The sequence below is a fragment of the Pimephales promelas genome, chromosome 3 (genome assembly GCF_988280905.1).
Source record: "Pimephales promelas chromosome 3, fPimPro1.hap1.1, whole genome shotgun sequence".
NCBI classification, from domain to species: domain Eukaryota; kingdom Metazoa; phylum Chordata; class Actinopteri; order Cypriniformes; family Leuciscidae; genus Pimephales; species Pimephales promelas.
In genome coordinates this window covers 2,537,940-2,562,849 of record NC_142771.1, presented here as the reverse complement: position 1 = coordinate 2,562,849, position 24,910 = coordinate 2,537,940, and the positions used below count along the sequence as shown (strand labels likewise).

The following is a 24,910-nucleotide window of genomic DNA, read 5'->3' as shown; positions in this document are numbered from 1 at the left end:
TAATGGCGTGCAATGTTCTCTTTGTCTACCAGATCACTGATCCGAAGCAAGCCAGGTTTGAGGTTCCTCACGAACATGTGCAAGCACCTTCCATCCCTCCCACCGGACCCCTGAATTATAGACTGGAGCTGGTCCAGAACCCCTTTGGTCTGAAAGTTTGGAGAACTAATCCTGAGAAACTCCTGTGAGTGGGGAGCTTTGCAAACCAAATGATATGCGCTACGTAAAACCAATTTTGTGAAGATCGATGCTCCCTGCAACCTCTCGAAGGCTGAAGACATCAATGGGAAAGGATAAGTATTCTTTACCGTGATGTTGTTCAGCCCCCGGTAATCAATACAAGGTCGCAGAGAACCATCCTGACAGTATTTTTTTATCAAAATGTTGTTTATACTGTTTTAGCATTTAAGAATGATTCTGAGCTATCAGGTTAGCTGTGGTTTCAAGACTAGGAAGTTGTTTTTCTTTGGTTACACAAGATGATCTTATTGATTTGAGTAAACTTCCTCTGTTGCTCGCTCAGGTTTGACACAACCATTGGGCCACTGGTTTTTGATGATCAGTACCTTCAGCTCTCGGCTAAACTCCCTTCCCACAATATCTATGGACTTGGAGAGCACGTCCATCAGACCTTTCGCCACGACACCAACTGGAGGACCTGGCCTATCTTCACAAGAGATGCTTTCCCCAACGGCGTGAGTCATGACATTTAGATCATTATCGCAAACATTTTCACTATTCCACACCAGTATGACTTTGTGAATTACAAAGTTTTAGATTAAGGATCTGCTGGCCACTCTGACGAACCGAAAGAAGTTACGGTTACTTGTTTTGGATTATCATGCAATTGTTGTTTGAAGTCGCAAACTGTCTAATTAGCTGTTTTAAAGTCTGAAATTTGCCATTACAAACCTTAATGTCTTTCCTCCTCCAGGACACACACAACCTGTATGGCCACTACCCCTATTTCACATGTCTGGAAGATGCCAGTGGTCAATCCATGGGTGTTTTCCTCATGAACAGCAATGCTATGGGTACACACCCTTTCTTGAGTAGTTTTCATTGTGATGGTTTTGTCCTGGAATACAGTCATAATCATTAATAACATGATTTGAGATGTCTGTGCACAGCATATATGGATGTGTTTGAGTGTTTGGAGTAAGGTTGGCAAGTTTAATCTGTTTGTGTGCAGAGGTGACTATCCAGCCGGCTCCGGCCGTAACCTACCGGACTATCGGAGGGGTTTTGGACTTCTACATCTTACTTGGAGACACACCAGAGGCGGTGGTGGACGAGTTCACACAGGTGAGTGTAAATGGAAACACCAGTGACCAGTGTAAACACTTGATAAAGCTTTTTAATGTTAGAGACACCGCTTGCTGGACCGTACACATGCTAGGACATGTGGCGAGAATAAAGAATAAAAAGTATTTTTCTGATCTTCCTGGTTCTTTCTGCTGTTTACAATCAGATTAAAAGCAAAAAACTCATATAAATAATAATTTAAAAATATCAAATTACATTTCACAGATTGTTTATTATTTCATATTTTATGTTTTGTCGCATATTTTGCTCTGGAAATATTTTTAACTAAGTATTCGAATTTATTGTACAAAAAAGTACTTTCTTATTGGTTATAGTATTCTGCAGTCAAATATTTGTTTTGTATATTGACTGCTAAAAATATTCTATTATGAATAATAAACATTTATAATTATGTTTATTTTCTATTACATTTACATTAAAAATAATTATTTGAAAAATGTTCTGAAATGCTTTATTCTGTGGTCAAAAAGTTTTATCAATTACAAATAGTATACAACTATTATGAATTAAAATGATATAAAATATTATAATTTATTATACAACTTTGGCTAAACTGTGTAAGTGACTATTGTCCTGGTCAACATATTAAAAATAATATTTTTTTTATTAAAAAAAAGTACTAAAAATAACAAACCCATGTAACAAAATTACTAAAACTTTAACTAAAATAAAAAAGAGACTGAAAGCATAATTAATATATATATATATATATATATATATATATATATATATATATACATATATATATTAATTATGCTTTCAGTCTCTTTTTATTAAAAAAAGTACTAAAAATAACAAACTCATGTAACAAAATTACTAAAACTTTAACTAAAATTAAAAAGAGACTGAAAGCATAATTAATATATATATATTATGCTTTCAGTCTCTTTTTATTTAAAAAAGTACTAAAAATAACAAACCCATGTAACAAAATTACTAAAACTTTAACTAAAATTAAAAAGATACTGAAAGCATAATTAATATATATATATATTATGCTTTCAGTCTCTTTTTATTTAAAAAAGTACTAAAAATAACAAACCCATGTAACAAAATTACTAAAACTTTAACTAAAATTAAAAAGATACTGAAAGCATAATTAATATATATATATATATATATATATATATATATTTGTACAATTTTAAATGTTGATAAAAACTAAAATAATATATCAGTGATACTAAAAATAAAACTGCGTAAGTGACTATTGTCCTGGTCAAAATATTTTTATTTCTTAAAAAAACATTTCAAATCACATCAAAATTTCATGCGTCATCATCATTATGTTCAGTTGTATTCAGCTCAAGGACTTTTACTTTGTTGTCATTCCTGTCTGGTGTTCCTTGTTCTTATTTGCTGCCACTCGTCTGTCACCATGGACACTAACACACCTGTTCGTCGTTTAGTAAATCTTCTCTGTGTGTTTAAGTTCCTGTCTGTGTTTTTTTCATTGTCTGGTAATGTTTATATTAAATATGTGTAAATTTAAAACTAAAACCATTAAAATATATATATTTCAACTAAAATGTAAATATTTTTTAAGAACTGAACCTAGATGTAAAAAAAACTACTAAAATGAACAAACCCATGTAACAAACTTGAAACTTTAAATAAAATGAAAAAGAGACTGAAAGCATAATAAAATAAAAAGTGTTAATTTAATTTAATTTAATTGTAAATGTTAATAAAAACTAAAATAATACATCAGTGATACTAAAATAACACTGGTCCATTGATGGTTTTTTTTTTTATTTATTTAATGGAAAATAGCAGTAATGAGCAGTCAGATGGTCATTATTGCAAATTACGCCATGAACATCTTACCAAAATTATTTCATTAATTCCAACTGACTTTTGCTCGAGACGAGAGTACACTGTAAAAAAATATTTAATGATTTGTAATCACTTTTTTTTTGTCAAATCAACTACAAATAACATCATATTTTGAGTTTCTGGTGATTAAATTAATCTCCTTCATTGTATTAGCTAAATATTTCCATTTCAATGAACTTAAAATTTTAAGTCAACCGGGTAACTTATTTTTTTAAGTTAAACCAACAATATTTTATAGGCCCCACGCTGATGTTGAGCGTGTTTAACATGGCTTCATGTCTCTCCAGTTGATCGGCAGGCCTTTCATCCCTCCGTACTGGTCTCTGGGCTTCCAGCTCTCTCGCTGGGACTACGGCAGCCTGGACGAGATCAAGAGAGTCGTGGAGAGAAATCGGCAGGCCGGCCTTCCCTATGTAAGTGCCAGGAACCGAAGCAGGCTCCTCGCTTTCATCTGCAAAACTTGATTCCACCCAGTTCCTCAAAGCCACAACCGAGAGCACGGATACATGAATAATAACTTCACATGTGTGTATTTCACCACATGGGGTTTAGCCGAAAAATGCACTGAAGCTTTAAAGGGTTAGTTCACCCATAAATTCATTAGTCATTAATGACTCTCCCTCATGTCGTCCCAGACCTCGTTGGTAACACTTTACAATACGGGTGCACTAATAAGCATTAATTCATTCTTAACTAATGCACAAATAATACTGAATTAATGTGTAACTAATGATATTCATTAATGATTACCACATTAGGAACTAATTAAGAGCCTGTAAGTTTAATGTATTAGTTCATACATGAATTGTTATTAATTAAATATGTACTTGTAGATTAATTCCATAATAACTCATTTATTTTAGCTAATAGTGTTAATTAATATGTTAATTACCAGAATGAGCCAAAGCCTTGTATTTCAACTTCCAGATAATGACAGGTACACTAATATGCATTAATACATGATTAATTACATCATTGTTACTGCAAATTCATGTGCAAATTACTAAATGACTAGTTAATAATGATGTGCCCCAACAAGTAAAGTCATAACATAATGATACCTTTGCAAATCATTAGCTAATGATTAATTAAAGCAGACAACTGGAAGTTGAAGTGCATAGCTTTGACTAATTGTGATAATTAACACATTAATTTACACTATTAGTTCATAAAATATGTTATTAAGGAATTAATACACAATGACACATTGAATTAATAGCAATTCATGTAATACTAAACATATTAATCATATAGACTCTTTATTAGTTGCTGATGCAGTAATCATTAATTAATGGTTTAGTTCTTCATTAGTTATACATTAACTCATGATTATCTGTGCATTAGTTAAACATGAATTAATGCATATTAGTGCACCCGTATTGTAAAGTGTTACCACCTCGTTCATCTCCAGAACACACTTTAAGATATTTTAGATTTAGTCCGAGAGCTTTAAGCCCTCCATTGAATGTGTGTACGGTATACTGTCCTTGTCCAGAAAGTGAATAAAGACATCATCAAAGTAGTCATGTGACATCAGTGGGTTAGTTGCACTGTTTTGAAGCATCGAAAATAGATTTTGGTCCAAAAATAACAAAAACTACGACTTTATTCAGCATTGTGTTGTCTTCCGGTTCTGTTGTGGATCCGCGTTCAGTGTTTGCATTCAAGTCAAGTCTTCCAGAAAAATCCAAACAGACAATTGTGAATCTACAATTTTTGCATTTCACCATTTCTGATCCCCCAAAGAACCTTTCAAAGTTGTTAGAACCATTCATTTCTTAGTGTAAAGAACAAGTCCCAGAACAATCAATGCCAATAACGAACTTTTAGACATAATTAGACATCGAAGTGAAACAGGGAAACTTTACCATAATTATTTTGTGTTCTAGGACGTCCAGTACACTGATATTGACTACATGGAGGACAAAAAGATCTTCACTTATGATACGGTGAAATTTGCGGAGCTGCCTCAGTTTGCCGACTACATGCATGAGAAAGGGCAGAAGTACATCATCATATTGGTGAGCCTTTGATTTTATAGGTTAGCACGCTAGTTCTGGGCAAGTTTAGAGTCGTACACTTGGGTTTTGCCCAGTTTAACACCTCAGAATACGTTCTTCTTGGTAGGATCCGGCCGTGTCCACCAGTCAAAGGATAAACGGACCTTATGAAGCCCTTGACAGGGGTCACGCAGCTAAAGCTTGGGTCACCGAAGCAGACGGGCAAACGCCTCTACTGGGAGAGGTACGGTCCGCCAAACACACTCCTGCTTGGGGAATCGTTAGTAGGGTTTGGGATTGAAACTAGTCCTTCTTTATAAAAATATCTGATCTTGAAGGATTTCTATGATGTTTGGTTTTAGTAATTGTTGTTGGATCTTTCATTCATTCATTCCAACATTTATATTAACCCAGCAAACAAATTTAGGTTCTGGGAACGTTAGTTTTTGATTCCCAGAACGTTCCTAGAACTTTCCCTTAAGGTTAATGGAACATTCCCGAAACATTCTCCTTGCATTATAACAATGGAACCTAAAAATAACCTACATGGAACGTTCCTATAACGTTCTTGTTTGGTTCTCAAAAAAATAACCTCATGGGACCATTCGGGAACGTTAGGGGAACATTCTGTGTTTGCTGGGAATCACCTTCTCCTCCCCTCTCCGTCACAGGTCTGGCCAGGGGAAACCTTGTTTCCAGACTACACTAACCCGTCCTGCATCGATTGGTGGGTTGATGAAATTTCACGTTTCCACAAAGAAGTCAAGCATGACGCTCTCTGGATTGTGAGTAACCAGCCGAGATCATTCCCTGTCATGTTTTGATTCCAATCTCCAATTTGTTAATCATGATCGTATGCATGTAAACCATAAAAGTCAACATAAAATCAAAATGGACCCTACTTAGAGTAGTAACTCATCAAACTCCCGCTCAATTAAATTCACATTCATTTGTATGGTACATATTTTAAAGCAGCTTTAGAGAAAATGCTAGTGGCCATCCAATCAATTCCTGATTGATAAAACGCTGTACTAGTTGCTGTTTTGTTCTTCTAAGGACATGAATGAGGTGGCCAATTTCGTGAAGGGAAGCATCAAAGGCTGCGCTGAAAACAAACTCAACTATCCTCCATTCACCCCCCGTGAGTACCGCTAGATTTCACGTCCGCTTTTCCTCACCGTCTGTACTCATCCGTCCTCTTGATTTCCATCGGACTCTAAAGGTATCCTTGATAACCTGATGTTCAGTAAGACCTTATGTATGGATGCTAAACACAACTGGGGGAACCACTACGACGTCCACAGTCTCTATGGGTACTCTATGGTGCTGGCCACTGAGAAGTAAGAGCTGCTTTTCACACTCTGTATACAAATAATCTCTCTTATGATTGACAGAATGATTAATACACATTAACATCACAACAATTGTATTTTTATTAGTACTATTGGACATGTTCAATACTAAAAAAAAAAAAAAGTTAAAAGTGTATTGAGCTGCGAAAGTGTGGCTTTCTGTGCGTTCGGAGGGAAGTATTGGCTACTTTGGGCTTCAAGTGTGCGCTTACACAGGCAAATACACACACAAATAGGTCAAAATTCAAGTTTCACTTAAACGCAGTCAGTTATGTCTACAGTGAACATATACAGTTGGGAAAGTAATCAAATGTTTGTCAGTGTGTAAGTACGGTGACGCATTACTGCCACATACATATTATTTTTCCCCTTAATTATGTCGTAATAACGAGATCATATGTCGTTAAAACAACATATTTTCTCGTTTTAATGACATAATATCTCGTTTTAACAATATAAATGTCTCATTATAACGACATATCGAATTTTAACAACATAAATATCTCGTTATTTCGACATAATAAGGGTAAAATCATAATAAAGTATACTACAAAAATCAGATAAGTCCAGAATATGAACGCAAAGCGTTTAATTTTATGTTAAGCATTTTCCTCCCATAGAAACTCATTATAAGAACGCTAAATGTAGCTTAATGCATATTACAATGTCCCCTTATTATGTCGAAATAACGAGATATTTATGTCGAAATAACGAGATATTTATGTCGTTAAAACGAGATATTTATGTCGTTATAACGAGATATTATGTCGTTATAACGAGAAATTTATGTCATTAAAACGAGATATTTATGTCGTTAAAATGAGATATTATGTTGTTATAACGAGATATTTATGCTGTTAAAACGAGATATTTATGTTGTTATAACGAGATATTATGTCATTATAACAAGATATTTATGCTGTTAAAACGAGATATTTATGTCGTTAAAACGAGATATTTATGTAGTTATAATGAGATACTATGTCGTTAAAATGAGATATTATGACCTTAAAACGAGACATTTATGTAGTTAAAACGAGACATTTATGCCGTTAAAACAAGATATTATGCCGTTATAACGAGACATTTATGCCAGTAAAACAAGATATTTATGTCGTTATAATGAGATATTTATGCCGTTAAAACGAGATATTATGTCGTTATAACGAGACATTTATGTCGAAACAACGAGATGTTTATGTCGTTAAAACAAGATATTTATGTCGTTAAAACAAGATATTATGTCGTTATAACGAGATATTTATGCCGTTAAAACAAGATATTTATGTCGTTAAACCGAGATATTATGTCATTATAACGAGACATTTATGTCGAAACAACGAGATGTTTATGTCGTTAAAACAAGATATTTATGTCGTTAAAACAAGATATTATGTCGTTATAACGAGATATTTATGCCGTTAAAACAAGATATTTATGTCGTTAAACCGAGATATTATGTTGTTAAAACAAGATATTTATGTCGTTATAACGAGATATTTATGTTGTTAAAACGAGATATTATGTCGTTATAACGAGACATTTATGTCGAAACAACGAGATATTTATGTCGTTATAACGAGATATTTATGTCGTTATAACGAGATATTATGTCGTTATAACGCGAAATTTATGTCATTAAAACGAGATATTTATGTCGTTAAAATGAGATATTATGTCGTTATAACGAGATATTTATGCTGTTAAAACGAGATATTTATGCCGTTAAAATGAGATATTATGTCGTTATAACGAGATATTTATGCTGTTAAAACGAGATATTTATGCCGTTAAAACGAGATATTTATGTAGTTATAATTAAATACTATGTCGTTAAAATGAGATATTATGACCTTAAAACAAGACATTTATGTAGTTAAAACGAGACATTTATGCCGTTAAAACAAGATATTATGCCGTTATAACGAGACATTTATGCCATTAAAACAAGATATTTATGTCGTTATAATGAGATATTTATGCCGTTAAAACGAGATATTATGTCGTTATAACGAGACATTTATGTCGAAACAACGAGATATTTATGTCGTTAAAACAAGATATTTATGTCGTTAAAACAAGATATTATGTCGTTATAACGAGATATTTATGCCGTTAAAACAAGATATTTATGTCGTTAAACCGAGATATTATGTTGTTAAAACGAGATATTATGTCGTTATAACGAGACATTTATGTTGTTAAAACGAGATATTTATGTCGTTAAAACTAGATATTATGTCGTTATAACGAGACATTTATGCCGTTAAAATTAGATATTTGTCGTTAAAACGAGATATTATGTCGTTATAACGAGATATTTGTGTCGTTAAAACAAGATATTTATGTCGTTATTACGAGACATTTATGTCGTTAAAACGAGATATTGTGTCTTTATGATGAGACATTTATGTTGTTAAAACAAGATATTATGTCATTAAAATGAGAAAATAGGACTTTTTAACGACATAAGATCTCGTTTTAACGACATAACGAGATATTTATGTCGAAATAACAAGATATTTATGTCGTTAAAACGAGATCTTATGTCATTGAAACGAGAAAATATGCCATTTTAACAACATAAGATCTCGTTATTACGACATAACTGAGGGGAAAAAATAATATGTATGTGGCAGCAATGCGTCACCGTATGTAAGAGATGTGCATTTGGTCTTAAAGTGACAGCAGCCTAATAAACCTAATATTAATCAAAAAAACTAAATCATCCACTTCACTTTGCTGAATGACTTCAGTGACTATAATAAGAATCAATATTTAATTCATACAGAAAAAAATATGCAGTTTGACTTTTTTACTTATTTTATTTCATTTGTATCTTTCTTTCTATTGTATTTGTTCGTTTGTTTGTAATTGTGTTCTATATTGTATATTTCAGCTCGGTGTTTACTGCTCTGAAAGAACCGATTTGGGGGTTGTGGGTAATTTTGGGGCTTTTGTGAATGGATAAAGTTTATCTTAGCGCCCCCAGAAGTCTCGGATCGGCACTGACTCCAATATTGTGTTTCTGCTTCCAGGGCAGCGAAAGCAGTTTTCGGGAATAGCCGTTCCATGGTTTTCTCCCGCTCCTCCTTCCCCGGGGTGGGCAAGTACGCTGGGCACTGGTTGGGTGACAACGCCGCCACCTGGAACGACATTAAATGGGCGATACCCGGCATGCTGGAGTTTAACCTCTTTGGAATCCCTTACGTGAGTGGTTTGACTCGATTTAAGATATTTTGCAGACGTGTCTTTTTCATATATTAAACACTGGAATCTCCATTTGAGCTCTATTTAATTGCCTATTTTTTGTCCTGAATCCAATGCTGTTATTCTCCAGGTCGGCGCAGACATCTGTGGGTTCTTCGACGACTCGCCGGAGGAGCTTTGCAGACGTTGGATGCAAGTCGGCGCATTTTACCCCTTCAGCCGTAACCACAACGCTCAAGGGTTCAAAGTATGTGCTGCACTTTAAACTCACCAGAAACATTCAATCTCCACCTCTAAGAGCTTCAGAGGACGAATGTAAAGCTATATTCTTTGTGAAATTAGATGGAAAGTAATCATTCCACGGCTGTCTCCACGTATCTATTTCTCGCCCGGCTCTTCCTGACTAGTTTTCTGTGCCTTTCTTAAAGGACCAGGACCCTGCGTCATACGGCGCTGACTCTCTCCTGGTGAACAGCTCTAGGCATTACCTGGAGATCCGCTACAGCCTCCTGCCGTACCTCTACACGCTGTTCTACAGGGCCCACGTCAGCGGAGAGACTGTGGTGCGGCCCATGATGCACGAGTGAGTGAGCATCAACAGTTCCAGTGTGGCTTTCGTGTTTATGAACTTATTCTGTATGAGATCTCTCATGTGTGTAGGACTTAAAAAAAATACGCAGTAGGTTTTGAGCGTAGCCCTCAAACCGTATTCACTTTATAGCCCTTAATCCTGTAATTGTGAACAAATGTGTGATCCTAATTTTTATTTATTATAAATGTTATATCACTATCTTCGATAAAGTTTTGTCTATCCATTTATGGTGTTTATTTTTATTTTGGGGGTATTTTTGAATTTATATACTTCAAAAAGTGTCATATTTTCTATGTAAATTATGACTTATTTTTGTGTTTTATTTATTTATTTATTTTAACTACATCAAAATATCATTCCAATAAGTTCTTGGAGCTAAAACCTAAAGATGAAGTGACTTTGCTGTCACCTGGTGTCTTATTTTGACTTATTTTAGAATGTTTTTCCCATTCATTTCTATGGGTGCCCATTTTTGACCCAAATACAAGATTAAAGGGTTAGTTCACCCAAAAATGAAAATTCTGTCAGTATTTACTCACCCTCATGTTGTTCCAACCCCGTAAGACCTTCGTTCATCTTCGCAACACAAATTAAGATATTTAAGATATTAAGATCGCTCCTGCATACTAGTCCATAGGCTTCTTGAGGGACTGGCTCTTGCTGTCCCCGAAAAGTCATTAAAGACATCGTTAAAAAATGTTATCACTGTGAAGCTGCTTTGATACAATCTGTATTGTGAAAAGCGCTATATAAATAAATGTGACTTGACTTGACTTGACTTAAAATAGTCCAAGTGACTACAGGGGCTCAATCTTAAGTTTATCAAACGACGAGAACACTTTTGTGCGCAAAAAAACAACAAAAATAACGACTTTATTTCAACTATTGGTTTATTTCTCCCTCTGCGCGAGTCAGGTTACTAGTTTAATAGCGTAAGCTTCTGTTATTGTACGTCACACGCATCATCACACACATGACCAGCGTCGGCCAATAGTAAGCCTTCGTGTGACGTAGCTCTACGCAATCACACTACGTTAACTGACTACAGGCCCATGGAGAAGGAAGTGAATAGTTGAAATAAAGTCGTTATTTTTGTTGTTTTTGCGCACAAAAGTGTTCTCGTCGTTTGATAAACTTAAGATTGAGCCCCTGTAGTCACTTGGACTATTTTAACGATGTCTTTAATGACTTTTCGGGGACAGCAAGAGTCATTCCTTCAAGAAGCCTATGGACTGTATGCAGGAGCGATCTTAATATCTTAAATATCTTAATTTGTGTTCTGAAGATGAACGAAGGTCTTACGGGGTTGAACAACATGAGGGTGAGTAAATACTGACAGAATTTTCATTTTTGGGTGAACTAACCCTTTAAAAAAATTTTCACCCACTTAACATTGTAGAATTGAGTAGAAAAAAAAAATTGTGTGTGTTCAGGAGGCAAACTTAGGAAAAGTAGCCAAGTCTTGTACCGCTCAGATCAAGTATTTTTTTTTTAAATAAATCAAAACTATTTTGCCCACATTTGTCCAGAATATGGTTTTAGGGTTAAATTGAGAAATTGAACTTCCCCTGAATAGTTGAATAATATGATCTAATATTATGAGGTATTTTCTCTGCAGGTTTTATTCCGACAGTGAGACCTGGGCAGTGCACAAACAGTTCATGTGGGGAGCACATCTTCTCATCACACCTGTGCTGGATCCTGTGAGTCAACACACACACACCGAAATTATTCACAGCGTTTCACTTTTTCCACATTGTTGTTACAGCCTTATTCCAAAATGGATTCAATGAATTATTTTCCTAAAAATTCCACAAACAATACCTTATGAAAATGTGAAAGAACAATGCCAATTTATTAAAAATAAAAAACAAAAAGCAAAAGTGACATATCCATAAGTTTTCACAGCTTTTGCTCAATACTTTGTTGAAGCACTTTTGGCAAGTCTTTTAGAGTTTGATGCTTAAAAAAAACTTATTTTCCCCCGTTTTTTATTTGTAATACATTCACAAACAAAATTCCTTCACATTGTCATTATAGAGTATTGTTTGTAGAATTTTTAGTAAAATAATGAATTAAATCTATTTGGAATAAGGTAACATAAAATGAGGAAGTTAAGCTCTGTGAATATTTTTGGATGCACTTTTTTGAATGACATTTGAGTGAAATAGTCTGAAGTGTACAGTATTTTTCCTCATCTTTTCTTTCTCTTCAAAATCTCACTCAGTTTCTCTCTTTCTGAATCTTAAAAAAGCCATGAGAGGAGGACCATATCTGTCTTTAAAAAAGGCCACCGGTTTAATGAATAATGCTTTAAACTATCAAATCATGTTTGTCAGTGTTTAGCTGATTTCCCTGTTTATTTGTTTGCTTGTTTTAGGGTGTTGAAACGGTTGAGGCCTATATCCCAGATGCCATCTGGTATGACTTTGAGACGGTGAGACCATCCTCTAGCACCACACACCTATACAGTGGAGAGAGTAATCATTTGATCTCCTGCTGATTTTGTAAGTTTTCCCACTAACAAAGAAACATTAAGGTCATCGAGTAGCCTAGCCAGTCTCTAGACCTCCAATAGAAAATCTGTCGAAACATTGAGTCAAGAAACCTTAAGGATTTAGTGAGCATCTGTAAAGAGAAGTAGACCAAAATCCCTCCTGAGATGTGCAAACCTGGTGACCAACTACAAGAAACGTCTTACCTCCACCAAGTGCTAAATAAGGTTTTTCTTGGGGATCAAATACAAACACATATTTTTTGGTTGATATTCTGATATTCTGTCTCTATCCATTAAAATAAAACCTACCATAAAAATGATTGACCCTTCAATGGGGGAACTCAGAAAATCAGCAGGGGATCGAATCATTCATCATATTTCCCCCACTGTATATATATGGTTTGATTTTGGGTTGTTTTCTAGGAGACAAGGATTACAGATCGCAAAGCAAAGGTTTCCTTGAACCTGCCCGCTGATAAACTTGGATTACACCTGAGAGGAGGAGCCATTCTGCCGGTGCAGAGACCGGACGTCACCACTACATACAGGTAATGATGGGAAACATGGACATTTACCCTAAAATACACTGGCTCATACACTCTCTGAAAAAAAGGTACAAAAGCTGTCACTGGGGCTGTACCTTTTCAAAAGGTACACTTTTGTATCCAAAGGCTACATATTGGTACCTTAGTGGTACATATTAGCACCTAAAATGTACATATTAGCACCTAAAATGTACATATTAGCACTTGAAATGTACATATTAGCTCATGAAATGGACATATTAACACCTTGTACTTACTATCACCTAAAATGTTAACACCTAAAATTGACATATTACCCCCTAAAATGTACATACTACCACCTAAAATGTACATATTACCACCTAAAATGGACATATTAGCTCCTGAAATAGACATATTAGAACCTAAATGTACATATTATCACCTAAAATGTACATATTAACACCTAAAATTGACATAATACCACCTAAAATGGACATATTAGCTCATGAAATGGATATATTAGCACCTAAAATGTACATATTAGCACATAAAATGTACATATTACCACCTAAAACGGACATATTAGCTCCTGAAATGGACATATTAGCACCTAAATGTACATGTTATCACCTAAAATGTACATATTAACACCTAAAATTGACATAATACCACCTAAAATGGACATATTAGCTCATGAAATGGATATATTAGCACCTAAATGTGCATATTAGCACCTAAAATGTACATATTAACACCTAAAATGTACATATTAACACCTAAAATTGACATAATACCACCTAAAATGGACATATTAGCTCATGAAATGGATATATTAGCACCTAAAATGTACATATTAACACCTAAAATGTACATATTAACACCTAAAATTTAGATAATACCACCTAAAATGGACATAATACCACCTAAAATGGACATATTAGCTCATGAAATGGATATATTAGCACCTAAAATGTACATATTAGCACATAAAATGTACATATTACCACCTAAAATGGACATATTAGCTCCTGAAATGGACATATTAGCACCTAAAATGTACATATTAGCACATAAAATGTACATATTAGCACCTGAAATGGACATATTAGCTCCTGAAATGGACATATTAGCACATAAAATGTACATATTACCACCTAAAATGTACATATTAGCTCCTGAAATGGACATATTAGCTCCTGAAATGGACATATTAGCACCTGAAATGGACATATTAGCTCCTGAAATGGACATATTAGCACCTAAAATGGACAAAAGTTTACTTTTTGAAAAGGTACAGCCCCAGTGACAGCTTTTATACCTTTTTTCTCAGAGTCACTAAACTCTAACCGTGAAAACAGTCGATCCGCTCTCAGGGAGTCTTTTAGGTCCGACTTACAGAAAACACATCTAATGCCCAACTGGTAATTCAAAGAAGACTGTAAAACACTCATAAAATGCCATAGTATATTAATGACAATATTCAGAGCAGTTGTGACATGATTCACAGCACCACTATCACATGGTTATTATTGCAATGTGAGTTTAGTTTGATACATATTTAGATGTGTGGGTTTTTGTTCGCTTGGATCTGTGTTTTCATTCATCTCGTTCCTCTTCATCTGCATGAGGCCTGAGATTATTTTTTACATTAGGGGAAATTGTGTTCAATAGCAGTTTATTTTGTATTTCCCACTGAATATATGACACCCACAGCAGTATGAATGGAAATGAACCATATCTATATGTATCTTTTGGGCTGATGCGCAAATCCTTATTTGAAATCCACCCGGGCTTTGCTGTACGGTTTTCTGTCTGCTCTCGAGTTTCTGGTGAAAGTTGTGTGTTTCCTCAGCCGACTTCATCCCATGGGCTTGATCGTGGCTCTCGATGACAACAACGCTGCGTCCGGCGAGCTGTTCTGGGATGACGGAGACTCTCGAGGTATTATCTACCTAACAACAATCATGTCTGAAGTTCAGATTTCTACTTATATTTAATATGTTTTTATGATCAGAACAAAATGTGGTTAAATTCATTTGTGAAAGTATTTATTCATATTTTTTAATGTTAGTCAATAATATTACAAGTTGGTTCCTGTTAGCTCTGGTTCATTAAATAATATAAATACAGACACAACTTTTGATTTTAAAAATGTATTAGTTAATGTTAAAATTACTAATGTAGTTGGGAAATGGTGTTTATATTACATTCAACGATTTTAAATTTGGAAGAACAGCTATATTTTAACCCTGTGACAGATTTGCATGTATACCCACATTTAACTTAAACCAACAAAACAAGGTTATGTTAGCAAGATAGAGAAATTTTCCTGGGGTTGCTCGGCCCAAATGGACCCAAAGCATATAAAAAAAAATATTAAAAATCATAGCTTCATCGGATCGGTCCGAAATTTGGTGACTTTGTTGGTATTTGGTATATGAACACCCAAAAAAATTGGGGACAGGATGTGAATAGTCTAAGTGGTCGTACAGAAAAATAGTCACACTCAGGACCTTCGGGTCCAAATGGATTTTGCGCAATTTTGTGCGTACAATCTACAAATCAGCCACGATCCAGAAAAAAGCACACAAAAGTGAAGGGGTGAAACTATAAAACATCAAGAGTGCAAAACACACACACTCAAACACACTTTTATACACATATACACTAATAAATTCAGATTATATATGGGTTTTGAATTTTTAAAACACTCAGTTTCTCCAAATATTGCTTTTATGAGGCCTAGGCTTGACTCTAAAATGAAATACAGCTTTAAAAAAATGTAAAAAAAAAAATTAAAAAAAATAAAAATTCTATTACATTCAGTGGGGGGAAAATTATGGCATTAATATTAATTATAAATTATTTTTATTTTTGAAATCGTCTTAAAACATCAAAAAAAGAAAAGAAAAAATATTATTAAAAAAACAAGTAAAAAAATATATTTTATTTTATAAATATGAATCCCGCCCCCGAACACCCCAAGTGTGACTGTTAAACGAAGGACTCGAGAGGGTTAAAATGATCAGAATTTGTAATGTTCAATAAATTAACAGTGCAAATAAAAACAAATGTTTGCATTTACAAGGCATAAAAACTGATGAACATGAGATGTAGTGAAAAAGAGACCCAATTATTAGATTTGCCAAAGTTGATTTGTCTCTCATAACGTCTTTCTCTCTTTCTCTTAGATACGGTTTCATCCGGCTCCCACATTCATTACCAGTTTTCTGTGGCTAATGTACATCATCCTCATTTCTGTTTTTGTTTTTATTAGATGCCATTACATTGTGGTCCTCTAAGTGTTTTTGTAACTGGCATCTGTTATATGTGTTGTTGTTCTTCTGGATCAGGATGTGTTGGCGATGCACGTGACCCACAGCGGATACACCGACCCCAACAGCCTGAAGTTTGAGAACATCACCGTGATGGGAGTGAGCGCGGCTCCCGCGTCTGTGCTCGTGTCGGACGGCATCACCACTGACGCTCTGACCCAGTCTCAGGTTCTCTACGACTCCACCAAGAAGGTACTCATAGTTTTAACATTAACCCTCAGGTGCTCTTCGTTTCGGAGTCACACTTGTTATCTTCCCGGTCAAAAGTGACCGGACACCTAAAATGAAACTTTCTCCTTTTGTTCTATAATATTTATTCTTTGTAATTTAGTATTTTGAGACAATTTAATTGAATGTATTAATATTTATGCAATATTTATGGTTTATTTTTGCCATGGAAAAATATATATATTTTTCTATATATATATAATTTTTTTCAAAAAAATATTAATGCAGTATTTTAGTTTAATATAGAGTCTAGGCCTTCAGAAAAAAAATGTTTTTTGAAAAAAATTAGCACCATCTGGTTACAGTATAGAGAAAAAGCGTAGAATCATGGTGTAACCACTAGATGGCATGTACAGCTCTCTATGGAGAGGCATGTGAATTCCCCAGCTGTTTATCAACACATTTTTTATTTGTTGTTGTTGGTGGATTTGAATATATAGTTGAAACAATCTCAAAAACTATTTTTTATTAAAAAAATTGACAAAAAACAAAAATTCACCATTTTTTTTTATTTGTTTACAATTTCCCATTCATTTCCTATGGGGGTCATTTTTGACCAAAGACCACAAGTGTGACTATTTTTTTAAGTATGTTGTTTAAGTATTTTTTTTGGTGTGTATGTGTATAAAAGTGTGTTTGTATGTGTGTGTGTGTTGGTGGGTGTGTCTGTTTTGCACTCTAGATGTTGTAGAGTGTCACCCCTTTCCTGCGGTGTACTTTTGTTTAGAATTATGGCCGATTTGTCGATTGTACATACAAAAATTCAGAGAATTTTTATTTTTTTTTGTCAATTTCCCATTCATTTCCTATGGGTCGGTCATTTTTGACTCATTTTTTTACGACCACTTAAATTGCTCGAATCATGACCTCAATTTTTTTGTGTGTTCACATACCCAATGCTATAAAAGTCACCAAGTTTTGTAATTTTCTGAAAAAGCTGTGATTTTTAAATATTCAAAACAGATTTCTTTAATCACAATTTATTGGTGTTTTTGTGTATAAAAGTGTGTGTGTGTGTGTGTGTGTAAGGGTGGGTGTGTCTGTTTTGCACTCTTGATATTTTAGAGTGTCACCCCTTCAATGCTGAGCACTTTTTTTCTGCATCGTGGCCGATTTGTAGATTGTACACACAAAAATTCTCAAAGTTTTTGTGTTTTTTGTCAATTTCCCATTCATTTCCTATGGGTCGGTCATTTTTGACCGAAGAGCACAAGTGTGACTATTTTTTTTACGACCACTTAGCCTGCTCGGATCATGACCTCAATTTTTTAGTGTGTTCACATACCCAATGCTATAAAAGTCACCAAGTTTCGTAATTTTCTGAAGAAGCTGTGATTTTTAAAAATTCAAAACAGAAAATTTTTCGACCGAAGAGCACCAGAGGGTTGAAGAGTTTTCTATTCACCAAAGTCAATATGAAACTGTGTTTACGACCAATTTAGCTGATGTTGATTGAATAGTCTATTCAAAATCCAAGTTGGTAGATGCACATGAGACCCAATTACAGCACTTAAACTTGGAAAAAGTCCGATTTCCATGATATGTCGCGTTTAACACGGAGCAGGAGACCCTCGGGACCCAGGAGAGATGCTGTCAGGCATTCGGCTATGATGAAGGGCAATCTGTGTATTTATCACATCCATAATAAATCATCCTCTACTAGGTGATGTATCTGCGAAACCTGGAGCTGGAACTGGGGAAGGACTACACAGTCAACTGGGCGGCCAAACTCCCCAGATCTCTGCACTTGGACTGTTACCCTGAGGCGGGTTCAGATCAGGCCAAATGTGAAGCCCGCGGCTGCATCTGGGAGGTCAGAGAGAGAACATCTTCAACATTCAAACCAAGACACTGTTTGAGCTGAAGTGTGTCTTTGTTATAACGTGATTCAACACATTGTCTTTCACAGCCTTCAAGTGTTCCCAACGCGCCCTGGTGTTATTACCCCGAGACACACGGCTACGTCACCACAAACGTTGTTGAAACGGCGAGCGGCATCACTGTAGATATCGAGCGCAATGCCGCTTTCCCAATTCAACGTTCTCAATCTCGAGACGTCAACAAACTCCGTGTGGAAATCACATTCCTGAGTGGAAAAAGCCTGCGCTGGAAGGTATGCTTCTCTAAATGTCGGATTTAGAGTTAATATACCATTTATATATGATTTTATCCAAGCGACTTACATTGCATTTAAAGGGATACTCCACTTTTTTTGGAAATAGGCTCATTTTACCACTCCCCCAGAGTTTTACCGTTTTCGAATCAATTCAGACGATTTTCTCATATTTAGAAGAATATCGGTAACCAGACTTTTTCTGGTCTCATTGACTTCCATAGTAGGAAAAAAATATATTATGGAAGTCAATGAGACCAGAAACTGTCTGGTTACTGATATTCTTCTAAATATCAGAAAATCGTCTGAATGGATTCGAAAACGGTAAAACTCTGGGGGAGCCTATTTCCAAAAAAAAAAAAAAAGGAGTATCCCTTTAAGATTTACTTTGTTAATGCGTTCTCTTGGGAACCCACAACCTTGGTGTTATTAGCACAATGAGCTAATGATTATTTACGAATTAAGTAAATAGATGGACACATTTAGGACTGAAATGACGAGTACGACTGATTTTGGTCTTATTGATGTAGATCTTTGACCCAGCCAACGCTCGCTTCGAGGTCCCCGTTCCCCTCGAGCTGCCGGCCACACCAGAGACTGAGGAAAACAACAGACTGTACAGGGTTCAGATCCAGGACATGCCATTCGGGATCCAAGTCATCAGAAAGAGCTCAGAAGAGATCATGTGAGTAATACACCTCCATTAACATTAACAAGCTTCTTTAAATACAAAATACAAAAACTCCTGCACAGTTGACTTTAGAGAGGGTTTCAGTTGGTCAACGGCTCAGTCTATTTCAGTTCCTCAAAATAACAATGCGCCTGAACACACCTCGTCCTCAGACCAGGACCCATGGGTGAACAGATGGAGTAAATGCATTTGTTATTGAAACAACCAAGTGCAGGACGTGAAAAAAAAATGAAAATCGCGTCAGGCTGAGACAAAGATAAATCATTTGTCAGAGTTCTCCAAGTTGAGTTCAATCTCTTCTCCTCTAGATGGGACTCTGCTGTGCCAGGGTTCACGTTCTCCGATCAGTTCCTCCAGATCTCCACACGCCTCCCCTCAAACTATGTGTATGGTGTTGGTGAAACAGAACACCCCGTCTACAGTCATGACCTCAACTTTCACACATACGGCCTGTTTGCCAAAGACCAGCCTCCAGGGGTGAGTGTGTGAACCGGTGCGGATGTTTTACAAGCGGGAGATATAACGTCATCTGCACGTCACAAGCGGCGGATTCGTTCAGGAATGAAGTCAATGATATTGCTCTTCTTGCTGGTTATTTTATTGCGGTGCTTATTGCTCACACAGGGGGATTTTTGCCCTGATATCTTCAGTTTTGGGTCATTCTGCTTTCTGTAGGCTTCGGAGAAATGGGATTTGCATAATTCTTAAGCTAAATACATCACAAACTCAAACTCTGATCTCTTTCTGCCCATCTCTAGTATAAACTCAACAATTATGGAGTCCATCCCTTTCACATGGGTCTGGAGAAATCAAAGAACGCTCACGGCGTCCTCCTGCTCAACAGCAATGCCATGGGTGAGTACACACTAGGGTTGGGTATCGAGAATCGAGTATCGATTGGAACCGAGACTAACTTTTCGTTTTTCCCGGAATCGTTCAAAAGTTAAAATTTCGATTCCTAGTTTCGATATTCACAGTCCGCCGAGCGGAAGAAGAAACCGCTGAACAACACCAACGAAGAAGCGTCTACCGGAAGTGTTGGCATAACCGCGAGAGTCGAACATGAGTAGCTTACGTCGGCGGTCCAAAGTGTGGCTTCACTTTTCTAAAAATAACGAAATCTCGGCAAAATGCAAAATTTGTGACAAAAGGAGTATTTTTACAGAAGGAGTATTTCCTTCAGAAAGGCCGTTGGTTAGCAAGGTTAGCTAAACTTTTTTGACCCTGCCTCTTAAAAGAATCGGAATCGAGAATCGTTAGGAACCAGAAATCGAAACAAGGAATCGGAATCGGAATCGTTCAAATTCAAACGATACCCAACCCTAGTACACACACACACACACACTACGACATGAGTGAGTACAAACACACACTAAACATGTGTGACTCTCTCGGACCCGCCGGACACAACCGGTGCTGAATGCTGGGAGAACAAACTCAATAGATCTTAAACCAGCCTGAGATGCTTTACTGGTTTAAACTGGTCTAGCTTGATCAAATCAATGAAGACACATTCAAAATTAATACATTTAAAGCCTATTATTTCACAACTAATTAGTATCGTGACTTTTAGTATTGTTTTGTGCTTGTTTTGCTCTCAGATGTGACGTTCGTGCCGAGTCCAGCTCTGACCTACCGCACCATCGGAGGAATCCTGGACTTCTACATGGTGTTGGGACCCACTCCAGAAGCTGTGGTTCAACAGTACACTGAGGTGTGTGTGTGTGTGTGTGTGTGTGTGTGCAGTGATGTGGTTGGGAACCACCATCTTTAGCCACTTGAATATAAATGTTCTCAAATGTAAGTGCGTAAAACGTAAGATATTTCTCTCTTGGTTTTGTTTGATAGATGATCGGCCGCCCGGTTCTTCCAGCCTATTGGTCGCTTGGATTCCAGCTTTGTCGCTATGGTTACTCCAATGATGCGGAGATCGCAAATCTTTACAACGACATGAAAGCTGCTAAAATTCCTTATGTGAGCGACCTCATCTTTTACTAGTGGTGCACGATATATCGGCCGCCGATATAATATCGGCCGATTTGGTCAATTTTTTACACATCGGTATCGTTCCGATGTCAAAATAGGGCCGATGTGAACAGGCCGATGATCATCCCCGTGTATTTGACGTGCGTGTAGGTGTGAGTGTGGGGGCGGGATGTTTGTTTTTGCACGCGTATTAAAAGCGCAAGTGCGTTTAAACATCAAGCCACGAAGACTGGAACTGGTGAGCTGTTTTCTGCCAGCCTTCCTAATGCGTATTTTTGTCCCGCCAAAGCCATATTTTACCGGTAAGTGATGTAGATGAGTGACTGCTGCGCTTGTTTAACTGAGGGAACAGGAGAGAGTGAAAGCACCGGTCACGCGCGCCGTCTTCAAAATGTCTTGCGCTTGTTTAACTGAGGGAACAAGAGAGAGTGAAAGCACCGGTCACGCGCGCCGTCTTCAAAATGTCTTGCTCTCTCTCTCTCTCCCTCCCTCCCTCCCGCATGTTTATGAATTGAGTTGACTGAATATCTTTGAGAATACACGACGGTAAAAGGTCGGAAGACCGAAGTTTTTTTCTTATGAAATACTGGTTGTGAATTGTGAAACCACACTTTCAATAAACCAAAAAAATCTATCTGTTGAAATGTTTTCTGTGTCGACTGTCGAGACCATAGACTGTAAAAATAGGTCGAGACAAATCTCGTGCGATGTTCTAAACTGCCTGGATAATCACAACGTGTGCCATGGTTCCGTTAATGACACATCCGATTCGCGAACTAATGACTCCTTTGAACCGATTCACTTTAATGAATGGTTAAAACAACTGATCTGTCCAACACTGAGCTCAAGAGACATAAATAGGAAACACTTTACAATAAGGTTCCATTTATTAAAGTGCACATTAAATGTACACTTTAATAAATGGAACCTTATTGTAAAGTGTAAGGTTAATAGATTAATAGAATGTTAACAAATTTTGTTAACATTCTATTAATATTAGTTTATGCAGATTTACTCCATGACAAAACTACCCCAGTCATTCTAGAATGATTCATTCTTTCCAAATAGAGCAATTCAAGTAATCTGGTGAAATTGTTTTTATATCACAATATATATCGCAGTAAAATAAAATATCACAATGTCATTTTTTACCAATATCGTGCAGCCCTAATCCTCGCTATGTGTTTTATACAGGGATATCGACATCGGTAAATATCGGTATCGGCCATAACAGCAATGTTAATATCGGTTATCGATATCGGCCACAAATTTTCACATCGGTGCATCACTATCTTTTACACTTCTGATGTCTTAGGTCACTACATTTAACGATCATGACGTTTGACCTTTGATCCCTCATAGGATGTTCAATATGCAGACATTGACTACATGGAGAGGCAGATGGACTTTACGCTGGACAAACAGAACTTCAATGGTCTGCCGGCTCTGGTGGACAACATGAGGGCTGAGGGGATGCGCTTCATCTTCATTTTGGTACCAGCAATTCTTAATTACTGGAAATAAACGGTTGTTTCCATAAAATGGTAAAAGATGTCGTAATGTGAGCTTATAAATATATATGGATGAAGTCTAACATCAGTATGGCCAGAGAAACGTATTCTTCAGCAAAACGACATGCTTTATTTGTTTGTGTGCTTCAGGATCCGGCTATAGCAGCCAATGAGACTAAAGGCTCCTACCCTGCGTTTGATACCGGGATTGAAAAAGACGTTTTCATCAAATGGCCTCCTCAGCTCAGCGATGACATCGTGTGGGGAAAGGTACAGCAAACGCAAAGAGGAAGAGCAGCATATATTGATATTAAACATATATTGATACTGAGCATATATTGATATTAAACATATATTGATGTATACTGAGTCAATACTTCATGGTTTTGTTGACAGTATGTTTTTCTCTGCTCTACGGCACAAGTTTGGGGTCCGTTTAATTTCCCTTTCACTGGTTATTCCCAAGTAGGAGTTGGGAAAGTCCACTTTAGGACCTGGAGAATGCAGCACAACAAAACATAATAATGACATCTCAGGATAATAACATCAATATTTTTGAAGAAATCTGACAGCACAGTTTTTATGTCGGCTGACTGTCGATCGCTCACTAGGAAATGGCAAACTATCTTTATTTCCATATCCTGTTGCATAGACAATCATATTATACTTAAATCTCAACACAAGCAAATCAATGTTTCTAAAGCTACAGGGGTCAAGACACCAACCCGTCTCATACAGTGATGATGAATGAAACTGAATTCAACTGTAGTTTTGGGTTAAATGAACATTAGTTGAAGAGTATTTTGATCAGAGAAGCTGTAGATCTGATGTTTTCAGTCAGATACAGTATGACGTGGACATGAACTGAACGCAGGAATGATCCTTGTTTCGCTCTCATAGGTGTGGCCTGATTATCCCAATGTTGATGTGGACAATTCTTTGGACTGGGATACTCAAGTAAAGGTATCTGCCTCTTTCTCTATTCATCCATTTTTATTATTTATCTATATCAATTTCTTTCTATTTCTATCACTCTTTAATCAGAGATCCAGACATCTTTTCTCTTGTTCCCCTTTACTCAAATCTATTCATACTGAAATCATCAGTCAAGAGAGACGAGTGTGACGTAGATATTCTCAACCAATTAGCATGTAGAAGATTTGTTGGTGGCATCCAGAATACACTGCAAAATACACTGTATTATAATTGTCACCATTGTTGAGATTCACAGGCAGATTCTTGATGTCTTAAAAAAGTTTCGTATGTGAATAAGTTTTATGAAATTATTCGGATTACATTATAAAAGTGACAACTATTTTGATTTTCAAGGACAGTGCTGCTATAATCAAAGTTAATTTCAAAGCATCTTGTCCGACTTAATGTTTCTGTCATTGAATCTTTCAGCTGTTCCGAGCGTTCGTGGCGTTCCCTGATTTCTTCAAGAAAAGCACAGCAGATTGGTGGGCCGGGCAGATTAAAGACTATTACAACAACGTCATGAAGTTTGACGGACTGTGGATCGTGAGTGCTTTGTGTTTGAATGAAAAATTAAAATGTTTTTTGAGGACATCTGTGCTATTACATGCCATTGTTGTCCTTAAAACAACACGTCCTTAATAATGAAATACCTCCAGAATTGGGGAAAGTTGTTGAAATCTTAACAAAGATTCATGAACACATCTCACTCATCAGAGTCATGTTGAGCTGTGCAAGAACAAGTGAAGGAT

General features: G+C 36.2%; 2 protein-coding genes across 2 annotated transcripts in view; one reads left to right on the top strand and one right to left on the bottom strand.

Annotated features, from left to right (window-relative positions):
- Positions 1-24,910, bottom strand: part of LOC148981849 (uncharacterized) — a 127,539-nt gene that overhangs the window by 88,773 nt on the left and 13,856 nt on the right. The gene's annotated exons all lie outside the window — the stretch shown is intronic.
- Positions 1-24,910, top strand: part of LOC120475411 (sucrase-isomaltase, intestinal) — a 34,331-nt gene that overhangs the window by 3,362 nt on the left and 6,059 nt on the right. The window contains exons 6-35 of the mRNA XM_089129008.1: positions 33-184; positions 524-695; positions 935-1,034; positions 1,193-1,305; positions 3,450-3,575; positions 5,052-5,183; positions 5,290-5,406; positions 5,834-5,947; positions 6,219-6,303; positions 6,385-6,502; positions 9,553-9,724; positions 9,855-9,971; positions 10,153-10,307; positions 11,935-12,019; positions 12,697-12,753; positions 13,237-13,361; positions 15,172-15,260; positions 16,511-16,560; positions 16,673-16,846; positions 18,546-18,695; positions 18,792-18,995; positions 19,526-19,680; positions 19,995-20,163; positions 20,445-20,541; positions 21,288-21,400; positions 21,535-21,660; positions 23,035-23,166; positions 23,334-23,453; positions 24,084-24,146; positions 24,588-24,704. Of these exons, the coding sequence (XP_088985134.1) occupies positions 33-184; positions 524-695; positions 935-1,034; positions 1,193-1,305; positions 3,450-3,575; positions 5,052-5,183; positions 5,290-5,406; positions 5,834-5,947; positions 6,219-6,303; positions 6,385-6,502; positions 9,553-9,724; positions 9,855-9,971; positions 10,153-10,307; positions 11,935-12,019; positions 12,697-12,753; positions 13,237-13,361; positions 15,172-15,260; positions 16,511-16,560; positions 16,673-16,846; positions 18,546-18,695; positions 18,792-18,995; positions 19,526-19,680; positions 19,995-20,163; positions 20,445-20,541; positions 21,288-21,400; positions 21,535-21,660; positions 23,035-23,166; positions 23,334-23,453; positions 24,084-24,146; positions 24,588-24,704 (3,699 nt within the window). The remainder of the gene's footprint in view (positions 1-32; positions 185-523; positions 696-934; positions 1,035-1,192; positions 1,306-3,449; positions 3,576-5,051; positions 5,184-5,289; positions 5,407-5,833; positions 5,948-6,218; positions 6,304-6,384; positions 6,503-9,552; positions 9,725-9,854; positions 9,972-10,152; positions 10,308-11,934; positions 12,020-12,696; positions 12,754-13,236; positions 13,362-15,171; positions 15,261-16,510; positions 16,561-16,672; positions 16,847-18,545; positions 18,696-18,791; positions 18,996-19,525; positions 19,681-19,994; positions 20,164-20,444; positions 20,542-21,287; positions 21,401-21,534; positions 21,661-23,034; positions 23,167-23,333; positions 23,454-24,083; positions 24,147-24,587; positions 24,705-24,910) is intronic.